The sequence below is a fragment of the Leucopleurus acutus genome (genome assembly GCF_964270905.1).
Source record: "Leucopleurus acutus genome assembly, chromosome: 21".
Lineage (NCBI taxonomy): Eukaryota > Metazoa > Chordata > Mammalia > Artiodactyla > Delphinidae > Leucopleurus > Leucopleurus acutus.
Window position 1 is genome coordinate 17,124,541 of NC_139163.1, and position 12,436 is coordinate 17,136,976.

The 12,436-nt window shown below is 41.0% G+C and overlaps 1 protein-coding gene across 4 annotated transcripts in view; it reads left to right on the forward strand.

Moving 5' to 3' along the window:
* The window catches only part of MTUS1 (microtubule associated scaffold protein 1), a gene marked incomplete at its 5' end in the record, with an annotated part of 159,161 nt that overhangs the window by 43,000 nt on the left and 103,725 nt on the right, over positions 1-12,436 (forward strand). For all 4 annotated transcript variants that reach the window (XM_082863767.1, XM_082863771.1, XM_082863768.1 and 1 more), the window contains one exon: positions 9,487-11,738. In XM_082863767.1, the coding sequence (XP_082719893.1) occupies positions 9,642-11,738 (2,097 nt within the window). The remainder of the gene's footprint in view (positions 1-9,486; positions 11,739-12,436) is intronic.

Below are 12,436 nucleotides of genomic sequence, written 5' to 3' on the forward strand. Positions count from 1 at the left end.
ATGTGAGTCTACTTAATGCCGTATAACTGTACAATTAAGAATTATAAATCTTACACATATTTTACCACAGTTCTAAAAAGTGGACTTCTAGAAGTCAGATTTAAGCTAGGAATTAAAGAAAAATAAAACTATGTAATATTCACTGAAGTGTCCAATAAGTAACACCCCTGTTCTTGATCTGGGTTTTGGACCAATGGAGAAGTATGACAGAGTGAGATAACTGTCCTTTGAGCTATCAAATCATCCCTGTTAAAGGCTCCTGGGAGGCTGCTTTCCAGGGTGGGAGACAAAGAGGGCTCCTAACAGCCCACCCCCGAATTCGGTTCTCCTAGTCATGGCCAGGCTGCTCCTGAAGTGTGGGGTCCTGTGCTCCCCGCAGGCCGACGCACTCTCAGAAGACAGTGGGCAGACGTCAGCCAAGCCTGCCCTGTCTGCTCTTCCCCATTTCCCTAGACGGATATGGTCCTGTACTTCCTCGGGGCAGGATGAAAGTAAAGGGTCAGATTGAAGCCAAGAAGCATAGACTAATGGGGCTCCCACATGAAAGGAGCCATGAGGGACGGCAAGCAGCTTCACCCCCGGCATCCCTGCTTCTGGTCTTGAACTTAGAAGTTAGCCCATGGTTAACCAGTGCCTCGCTCATACCTTCAGGGGGCTGCTCCCCAGTGAAAGCACTGTCCCTTTGGGTACTTTCCTAGCACGTCTGGGCAGGTGACAGTTTGAAGGCTCTGACGGGTGCGTTAATTATATCAACTCTGGCCACTCTGTGCCCAGGGCTTAATTTTACTTTCCTCGTTGTGATCTCAGATGATATACAGCCGTGTTGTCCCACAAAGTACAATGAGATCCAATGACAAAGTTAAGTTGCCAATAACATAGTGATGCCTAAATATAAACATAAACCTCTACCACTGTCATGTTCCCAGGGGAAAATTGTAGGACTGCCTAACCTTGCAAGTGAAAATCCAGATATGTTAAAGTCCAAAATCAAATTCTCTTGGCCCTTTCGTACATTCACTAATTCAACAACTGTTTATTAAAAAACCACTCTGTGTACTCTTCCAAGTGTTGGCGATATTTTGGAAAATAAACCAGACCGGGGTGGGGGGAAAATCCTGCCCTTCTGGAGGTGACTTTCTGCAGACTTCGAGTGAAAAGGCCAGAATTAAGTTTCAGTAGGCATCCTTACTGGTGTCTTAGTCTGGTCCTGTCAGGCTAGAGTGATCTTGAAACCTAGGCGGAGTTCATGTTCTCTCGGCGGCCACAGTCTGGGCCGCTTCACGGGAAGAGGTGTCATTACTGCAAAATTGTGCTGATTCAGCAGCCAGTGTGTGATGAGCACACCGGCGGGCACAGAACTATCTTGTTTCCTATTTTCCTCGCTCTTCCCAAACTACCACATTTTGAAAACAGCCCAATCCCCTAACCCTGAAATAGTAATGCAGGGAATGTTATATCTGAACAGTAGTTTCTAAAACAGTTTTCCGTGTTTCCAAAGGTCATCGTGCTGCACCCGGAGGCCCGGTCTAGGATACACCTTTCCCTCTCTTACAAGCAGTCATTTTCACGTTTGTGCCGTAGAGCTATTTCTACTGTCTCTTTCTCTGGATTTACTTAAATCTAAGAAGCCTGAGTCTTAGGGAAGACTTACCCCTAGTATTTAATTATCCAATCAAGTGCTAATGGGAAACACTTTGTTTTGGGGGTGTGTGACTTGAGACTGTGGAAAAGCCATGTGGATTCCAGCTCACCGCATCCACTTTCCGCCCCCCCTCGTCTTTGAATACAGAGTGGAATTCGGGATAATTTGTATCACCTACCAGATCTGTTGTTAACAGCTGAAAGCTGGAAACATTCTAGGAACACAGGAACACAAGGAACCTCCTGCTTTGCCATTCTAAAGCCGTGAATGTGCTCCGTGGACCACCAGTGTCTGAAAGGGCCTGTCACAGTGTCTGAAAGGGCCTGTCGCAACTCTCTTCCCTGCGGTTGTAGTTGAGCCTCACCCGAGCTGCTGGTCGGCCCGCTGCTGCCTTGCTGTGCCCTCCGAAGCCTCTGCTTTCTGCACACGCCTGCCAGGGGTGGTTCAAGGTGCAGCTGTGCGCCTTGCACAGGAAGGCGGCCTGCTAACAGCCTGCCCTGGTGCCGAGACTCAAGTGGCTTTGCTGCAGATGTGCGTCCCAGGCCTCGTTTTCCTCAGGCTGCAGACCTGGGCAGACCCCTTCCATGGAGACAGCCACTCACCCAAGGACGGTGCTGCTGTGAGCTGGAGTTTCTCACTCAGCTCAAAAGAATGTATGGTCTCAGGCTTAAAGCCTCTCCCCCAGTCTGTGTTATTTTAAAACCAACATCCCAGCTGAAAAAGTGAGCTGGGTTACGGGCTGCGAGCCACCAGTGCGAACCTCTGGCTGATGCCTTGAACCTAAGCACGTCCACCTTGCCACGGTAGAAGCCCCAGTTACCCCACGTGTGTTTTGTTCCTGCCCACTTTACCCCTTGTTTGTTTCTCATGGTCTCTTGCCTAGCGTAACATATTTACAGCTTTGAGGGGGCCCAGTAGATACTACCTTGTTCCGGCGACTGCTCTTCACGGTGGCAGAGCTGGCGGTTACAGTGTGCACGTCCTCCTGCAGTGGTGGGTGCAGAGCCGCAGCCCAAAGCCCCACGAGCTTCCTTGGGTTGCCGCAGCAACGGTAGCTCTTCCTGGGGGATTCTGTGGTCCCCCCCACCCCGATTCAGCAACTGAAGGTAAATGTCTGGCTCTCAGGGGCCTGGCCTCCTGGACTTTGTTCCAGAGTGTGGCCGACACGTGGTCAGGATGGGCTGTTGATTCTTGGGTCTTATTCTTGCCTTCCTCCCCTCTCTGGTTATGAACCATTTGAGAAATAAGAAACAGAGTAAGGTGGATAGATGATTATAGATGAATTATAATTACAGACTATAATTATAGAATTTCATCTGTAATTATAGATCAGTTACAGATGAAAGTGAGTTTGAGGAACAGAACTGCGTTTGAGAGACACTTCCCCACGGGTCAGTATGGTGCAGATAACAGGGCAGGCCTCTCCCATCCTCCCTGTCCCCTTTCCACTGTAGGGACAGGGCCTGTTCCTGGTAGGGGTGGGGAACAGAAGAGAGCTTGTGTTCTCTGTGGGCAGCAGGGCTGGGACTAGGGTGAAGAGAGTGAGGCCAGCAAAACCTTAGTGCTTTAAATGTTGTTTACCTCGATCACTGTTTTTTTTTTTTTTTTTGCGGTACGTGGGCCTCTCACTGCTGTGGCCTCTTCCGTAGCAGAGCACAGGCTCCGGATGCGCAGGCTCAGCGGCCATGGCTCACGGGCCCAGCCGCTCCGTGGCATGTAGGATCTTCCCGGACCGGGGCACGAACCCGTGTCCTCTGCATCGGCAGGCGGACTCTCAACCACTGTGCCACCAGGGAAGCCCCGATCACTATTTTTAAAAATCAGAATCCATGTAAAAAAAATCCACGATGAATAAAATCTCAAAAATTTAAAGGAGAGACAGGGTCAGTATTACTGACTTTTCCCTTGCCTCAGGCTCCGGGGGGACTGTTACTGAGACTGTCTTATATTTAGTGCCCAAGGCAAATGGTACCCTCACCTTATCCTAGTCCTTGCCCAGCTAGTTCTTCCTGAATTTACAGAATCCATTTAAGTCACTTTCTTGCTTCTGGATGGAGTGAGTAAAAGGACAGAAAAAAGGCAGGAATGTTACACTCACTGAACTCCCTCCACATGGAAGGAATAAACTCAAGTAGGATTTAGAAGCAACATCTTCCATGACTATAAAAATTTTCAGTTATTTTCCATAGAGGGAGTATTAGCTATCTGAGAGGAAAGTGCAAAAGCATAAATTAAGGGTTCAAAAGTAAGGGACGTCTGTTTCCAGTTAGAGAACATATTATAAAGTTGGATGTGAGGGTAACTAGCTCTGACAGTACAGTTACTGTGTTGATCTAGTTGGCTAGGTGGGCAATCTTTTCTCAGAGTTCTCTGCGACATCCTTGCTACTCCAGGGATGGTCCATGGACCAAAAGCTTCAGCATCACCAGGGAGCTGGATAGAAATGCAGAATCTCAGGCCCTACCCATGACCTACTGACTCAATCTGCATTTTTTCAGAAGCAGCCAGTTGATTTGTACTTGTTTTGTAAATGATTTAAAGTTCAACTTTGTTGTGGAACGTCCATAGCCTTCATTTATAAATTCATTAAACCAACTCTAGATTTCCCCCTACTTAAATGGCTTCACTGGAAATCATTATGCTCTTAGGAAACCAGTGACTAGGTATGCTTGTACCAGTACTTTGTTCCTAGGTGTAAGATGTACTTTACTAAGCTCAGTGCTTGAGGAAGTTGAGTTTGTCAAAAGGTAGGTTGCAGGAGCTAATTTAGGACTTTAACCCTGAATTGTGAAAAAAGTAATATGATGAGGCTTAAGGGGTAAAATTATTAGCCACCTTGAATGGTTTTAACAGGAGGTAGAACTTTATGAATATACTAGTAACACATGCCGGTGACTTTTTGTTCAACTGCTTTGTTTTTGACTTTAGAATAAAATTTGTAGTTTAGGTATTGTGCATGTGTCTTTTTGTTTTACAGTACATTGAAGATTAGGTAATATTTTGGGTTTTAAAGCCTCGAGAGCTGAACTACGGTTGTGATTAGTGAGTTCTTAAAAACTTAAGACGACTGACATGATTCTGTGATTTAAAGCTGTAAGTTATAATTGTATTATACGACTGGTATGCCATATATTGACACAAATAAGGAGTAAAATTAAAGTTGTTTATGGCTTCAGAGAAATGTGACTTGAAACAAATTCTTTTATTTCATAATTAGCATATGGGATAGCAAGTTTAGCTGTGTTAAGTTCAAATTACTGTGTTAGACATTGCGTGTAATAGGAAGATGTAGAAAATACCTACTGATGGTGTAAACCTCTACTGGGTTTATAGTTCAGTTGACAAATAAGGCACATAACTATTGTATAATCTAACAGTAAGCTGCCATTAGCAACTAATTTGGTCCAGCCATGGAGTTTATTTCTTAGAAGTGGTTTCCTCATTTGTAAAATGAGGAAATTTGAATTGGATCTCTAAAATGTCTTTCAGTATTAAGGACAATGTTAATGTATTCAATTATATGATAATGGATTTTTATCTGTGGGGAACAATCATTCTTCTTAAGCTAAGATTTAGAAACTAACCTTATTTTTCCCCAAAGGTGTTGAAATAGCTCAAATCTTGCACTAGTAGTGCTTTTCATTGACCATTTCTTTTAGTACGTATCTATCAGTTTTTAACCTTACACATCATTATAGAAATACATATTCTGCTAATCTTTTTATTCAAGAGGAGCTACCCTCTCATATTCCCACATCTTAATAAGTAGGGAAATTGTTCTATCTCGTACAAATTGTTCTCTGAAAAAGATCTCTTTATTTTCCCAAATGGCTCTCTTAAAAAGGAAATTTAATCATTCTACTTTGTTCTGATAGATAATGCTACTGAACGACAACTTGAGAAATTAACCCTTTGGGTGAGAATGATTTAGTCCAACCTTTTCTCTTTTTCTCTTTTTAAAACATCTTTGATTTTGCTTTAGTAAAAAACGTTCCCAAGATAGTAACTTTGAAGGCTTTACAAATTACATTGTAACATAGAAATATAAAGACATTGCGTCATGGGTCAGGTGAGATTAAGTCAAAGAATAGGAGTCCAGCAAGTGGTAGAAATTTAGGTACTATTCTTATATCAGGAAAGGAGTGAGATTGGCCATAAGACAACAAGGCTAACTTTTAATTTGTTTGACAAAATCCCTGAGGGAAGCCTGGTCATCCCTTTCCTGCCCATGGCTTTGTCTGTAGTGATGAGATGGAGACTTGAAGCTATTTTTTTTTCCTTAGTGAATGTTGAGGTTGATCTTCCAACTAATCCTGGAACTGATAAGCTTAACTTCAGAATTTGTTTGGTATCCAAATCTCTGTACCTCTAATTCTTTACTCTTATTTACAAAAGTAGAAAAGACTTCAGTAAATTTATTTCATACCAAAATTCTCCTTAAGTATTTCTTCAGAATACATTTTGTTTTTGTGGGTTTTTTTTGTTGTTGTTGTTAGCTTTGCTCACCGATTTTGGGATTTTTTTTTTCTTGGATGTGTGAATTTAAAAAAATTATAAACACAAGGGTGCTAAGCAGTCGTATGAAGGCTGATGGCTTCTTTACTTTCCTATTACTCTTTGTAATCTACTGAATTATTTAAAAAAATTTTTTTAATATTTATTTTTATTTATTTGGCTGCATCGGGTCTTAGTTGTGGCACACGGGCTCTTTAGTTGTGGTGCACGGGCTTAGTTTGCCCCGTGGCATGTGGGATCTTAGTTCCCGGACCAGGGGTCGAACCTGCATCCCCTGCATTGGAAGGCGGATTCTTAACTGGACCCCCGGGGAAGTCCCAATCTACTGACTTATAAATCTAAAACATTTAACCTTAACTTTAGTGGAATTTCACAGTTGTTAGAAATGTTTTTATATGACAGTAGCTTGGGAAAGTTCTTGGGAGACAACGCTGAACAAAATGCACAAGCTTTAAAAGAAAACTCAGGTTATATACGTTTATTAATACATACATTGTTAACAATCCTGCCTTTTTATTCTATTAATGATTTGACAAACTATTTTAAGAGCCTTCAAAAATCATCATTTGACTCAGTAATGCTTTTATTTCCAGGAAGTTTTTCCAAAGGCAACAATCAGAGGTAGTCAAAGATTGCAAAGATATTTAGTGCAGTGCTGTTTATAAATAAATAATACTTAATAATAAATAAATCTAGAAACAACCTAAACATAGAAGGACATGGAACTGGTGGTTTAAATTATCCTATTATACGTTTATTTAAAAAATAACTTGAGGTGCTTTGACATACGAACCATTTTCTTGACTTTTTTCAGTTTTTTTAAAATCATATTTTGTATACTCTGAAAGGGAGAGCTCAGGAAGTAAAGCTCCATCAGTTGCATTTAATGACTCTCTTTATCCAGGCAAATAACTTCTGTGATTTCTGTTAAATGCTTCTGTTTGCAGTGCTCCTATCTGTTTATACCAGGATCTCGTAAATGAGTATTGGCCTTATGGAAACATAAAGGTGTAGCATATTTCATGCTTTGTGATATTATACGCCCCCCACGTAACTCTAAAAAATGAATAAATGGACTTCCTGATTTAAACATTTAGCTCTAACCTGTTTTATACCCGAGGATTAAAAATATAATTTGTGTTTCATAAAAGCTTTTATTAAGGTGCTAGCCAAAATCTGTTATTTCAGTGATTTCTTTATTACCTAAAGAGCTATGGTGGGGAAAAAGAGACTAATTGAAATTTTCTACCAGCATACAAATGCTATAGCACTTATTTTGGGATCAGAATCTCTTGTATGCATGTGCCTGCGTGCTGCTGACATAAACATTGCAGCCTTTCTTCTTGCCCCTGGTAAAAGCTGGTTTCAGGATGCATGGCTGGAAATCCGTAGCACTGTTAGCAAAGATACTGATCCTTTCAGTTCTTCTATCGTTCCTATTCTCCTCATTGTATTTAGGTCACTGAAGTATGTTTGAATACAGAGAAAAGATTGCAAAATAGAAAAATGAGATCTACTCTTAATTTACAAATTTCTAGGTTACAGAATGTCATTTTTTTCCTCATGGATATTTTATTTCTTCAGAACAGAACCATGATACCTGGTTGACATTAAATACCAAGATTAGAAAGTCAGTTCAAGCGAATGTATATCTATATGAGGTATTTGCAGTCCTAGCTTGAATATGTGGGCCTTTCTTAAGCACTTCAGTATAATCAAAAGCGTAATAAAATTTTAGTTTTTTGCAAAAATCCTTGGATTTGAAAGCTTTCGTGGGTTTTTTTTTTTTTAATATTGACATATGTCGTGAATTTTTAAATTTATTTTTGCTCTGTTGGGTCTTCGTTTCTGTGCGAGGGCTTTCTCCAGTTGCGGCAAGCGGGGGCCACTCTTCATAGCGGTGCACGGGTCTTTCACTATCGCGGCCTCTCTTGTTGCGGAGCACAGGCTCCAGACGCGCAGGCTCAGTAGTTGTGGCTCACGGGCCCAGTTGCTCCGCGGCATGTGGGATCCTCCCAGACCAGGGCTCGAACCCGTGTCCCCTGCATTGGCAGGCAGATTCTCAACCACTGCGCCACCAGGGAAGCCCCTCATGGGTTGTTTTTAATGATTTTTTAAAAGTGTACAATTCAATAGTTTTAGTATATTTACAGCTCTGTGCAACCATCACCATAATCATAACCCTTAGAGCATTTTTATTACCCTCAAAATAAACACATTCCAATCAGCAGTCACTCCTCATTCCCTTCCCTCGCGCCCCTTCTCAGCCCTAGAGAACCACCCATCTGCTTTCTATAGATTTGCTATTCTGGACATTTCATGTAAATAGTATCCCATAATATGTAGTCTTTTGTGACTGGCTTCTTTTACTTATATATTCTTTTACTTTTGCTTATAATATTCTTTTATTTATATTTTAAGTCATAACATTGTATCCATGTTGTAGCATGCATCAATACTCCATTCGTTTCTCTTGCTGAAAAATGTATTCCGTTGTATGGGTACACAACATTTTGTTATCTGTTTACCAGTTAATGGACATTTGGGTTGCTTCCACTTTGCGGCTGTTATGAATAATGCTTCTATTACAAATCATGTGCATCTTTTTTTCTTGGTGGCCCGTAGGGCAGACCGAACCATGTACATTGGTGTACAAATTTTTGGGTGTATTCCTTTCATTTTAGTAGATACCTAAGTGGAGAATTGCTGTGTCGTACAGGAACTCTGTTCAACATTTTTAGGTACTTTCAATAGAATACCACTTTAACTCTGAAGAATCAACAGCATTTTTTTTCAACTTTGAAATGGAGTGTGTTTGAGAAAGGCAGTGAAAATGGGGAAGAGAAACGCTAGGGCCCTAAATCTTCATTGATCTTTAGCTTATGTGCTATGCCTGCTTAATCTGTCTGGAAATCATTCTTCATGGAAACAATAGGGGACTTTTCTGAAAATGAAAAGGGCATTATTTCTAATTATGTTGGGACAACAGGCATAAATTGGGACCGTCCTAGGTAAATTAGGACCAGTAGTCACTCTGTCAACCAAAAAGAAGGAAAGGCTATTGTCAGATTTAGCCTCCTTCTCTATTATGGTGAGTGAGGGCAGAGGCATCTCAGATGGGAGGGGGCAGTTTTAGCAGCCCATTCTGCCCATTTCCTCAAATGAAAAAGTATGTTTGAAAAGAGGGTGATTCTTTAGCTAATATCTTAATCACCCCTGTCCATAGTTGTAGGTTCTTTAAATGTAAAAAGAAAGCAATTGGAATTAATCAAGTGATGACTTGTTAATTTTCTAATATTTACTTGAGTGAAACATTTTATTTCTTCCAGGGAACAACAAATCATTTCAAGTTCAAGACAGCTTAGACTAAGAAACTTTCAACTGTGCTGAAAAACTTAGGAGATGGACACATTTTCCTTCCGTCTCATTTAAAAGGGTTTAAAGAAGAAATAAAATGGCAGAGGTTTAAAGTTAATATTTCAGGATGAATGATGATAATTCAGATGACAAGACAGAAGATGAACTGCAGTCCTTATTTATCAGTGATAAAAATGGAAACACATATGCATACAACCAAAAATCACCATGTACCCAAAACTCTTCAACCAATAATGTGAGTTGGAATTCTGCCAACCCAGATGACATGGTGGTTGATTATGAAACCAACTCTGCTGTGGCCTTTGGTGAAAATATTTCTTTAAACCCTCGGTGTGTTGAAGTACTTGAACACCAAAAGTCTTCAAGTGATTTTGTTAGTAAGGAGATGTTAGATATGCACAAGGATTCCACATGTCTGTCTTTTGCACATGTTGTAAATACAGAGGAACCCAAAGATTTGCGTAACAGTTGTCATTCCCTAGAATCATTTCAGGACCAGAGCGTTGAGACATCTCTGCCTTTTGTGTGGAATCCTAACGATGATGATTTGAACTGTACAGGAAACCCTACTGCCTTGGCGCTAAACCAGACATTTGACATGAAAGTGGATAATGTTAACTGTACCTTCATAACACATGACACCACTGGAAAGAGTCAGTCTTTGCCTACCACTGCAAGCCTGCAGCCAACCAGCATGAGAAGTAGAAATACATCTTCATCCTGTTGCGTTCCTCCATCTTCCCATTCTGATAAGATATATGTGAGAGAAATGAGTTATGATAGAGACAGCTTCGAAAACCCTCAAGCTACAGCATCACAGGCCCAAGACACAACTTACACAGCATTTTCTGACATGGTGATGCAAACTGATGTGGTTCTTCCAGATACTGAAAATCACTGTCACTGTTCTTCGGGAAAGGTCACCAGTGAGTACCCAGATGGGGCACAGCAAAGACTAGGCGGAGAAAAGGAGATACAAGCTCTAACACCAGTTTCTGATGGCATGGATGTTCCCAGTGGGTCTGTATTACAAGAGTTCTTTTGTTCATCTAAAGATGAACCAAATAGTGAGAGACATTCACAGAGCTCATATGGGCAAAAGGAAATGGGCCAAAATGTAAGAGAAACAGTGTCCAATTGTCTTATAGATGATGAATGCCCTTTACTGGTGCCAGCTTTTGATAAAAGCAAAACCCAAGTGCTGGACCCAGAACATCAAGTCACTGTGGCTAAAGACACACCAGTTGCCTCTAATGAAAAGGATTTGGGAACCCGAAATCATACCATAGAATTGATACCGAAGAGCCCGCCGGGACAAAAGGTGGCTTCATCATTTGAACTGACTTGGGATGCAGATGATATGGTCATTAGTACAAATAACATAGCTTGCATGTCCACGCCAGTCCTAGAACCCACAAACGCAACCTTTTCTCTCTCACCTATTGAAGCGACGGAGAAATGGAGTAAAGTGCAGAAGAGTAATCGAGAGCTTAGACGTTTACCAAACTTGAAGGGGGCACCGATGAACATGTCTAAACCTAATCTAGGAAAATCAACCACCAAAACGAATAGCCCCCTAGGCAGCAAAGTTAGAAAAACTGAAATTATAAGTTACCCAAGACCAAACTTCAAGAATGTCAAAGCAAAAGTTGTATCCAGACCAGTGCTACCGTCCAAGGACCCTGCTCTATCAAAGGCTGCACCCCGACCTCAGTTAACTGGGGCCTCATCACCCTCATCAGTGTCTTCCTCAAGACCGTCGACAGCTTTGAGAAAAACACCAACGTCTGACTTGAATGCGGACACAAAAGCAGAAATCCTAAATAACAAGACACATAAGCAGCAATTTAATAAACTCATTACGAGCCAGGCTGTGCATGTTACAACTCATTCTAAAAATGCTTCACACAAAGTTGTAAGAACACCATCTGCCGTGAAATCGAATCAGGAAGATGTTGACAAAGCGAGTTCTTCCAATTCAGCATGTGAGACTGGGTCCGTGGCTGCCGTTTTTCAGAAGATCAAAGGTCAACTCCCTATTAAAATGGAAAGCACAGAATGTTTGCAAATGTCCTATACTTCCAACATCGATAGGATTAGCCCTGAAAACAAGGGTGAAAAAGAAAATGGGACACCGATGGCAAAACAAGAGCTAAAAAAGGAAATTATGAATGAGACCTTTGACTATGGTTCTCTGTTTTTGGTAAGTGAAATTTTTGCCCGCTTCAGGAAATGGTGGTGGAAATGGAGAGATGTATTAGCAATTGCTTATCCACTAATAGTCAGTAATATTGCTGAACTAGGTGTGCAGATTTGCTTTCAGGTATTGCTATGTTATTCAGTAATTCTGTGTCTTGTCAGTACATTTTAGAATGTTAATTGGTTACCTGCATATCGAAAAAAAAAAACCCAAAAAACCTCAAGTCCAGTATTTTGTATTGAGTATCAACATCCCTTTTAATAGTCAGCTGAAAGAACAGGTTACTTTAATATTTTAGTGTAATTAGTTATTTGAAGTTAAATATCTGATTATATTTTATATTTATGAAAAAATAAACATTTTGTTTATGAACTTACAGATGTATTGGGCCACATTTGAGAAATGGCTAGGCAGTGCTGGTAAACAGTATCAACATAAAAATAATTCCTGGTCTCCTGTTGAGGAAGCTGTCCCAGGTAGTGGAGCCCTGTCCTGTGAACAGGAGGATTCTGGATTCTGCCTCTGATTAGCTAAGGTGACTCTGGGCAAGCAACCTTTTGAGACGCAGTGGTGAAAGGATTGGCTAGTAGATGTCTGAGGTGTCTTGCAGTCCTAATGTATTGATTCCCGGTACTAAAATAAAACCTATTTTATTCATGTATAGTGAAAAGGTAGTATGTTTTATACAGTACCTGGCAGAT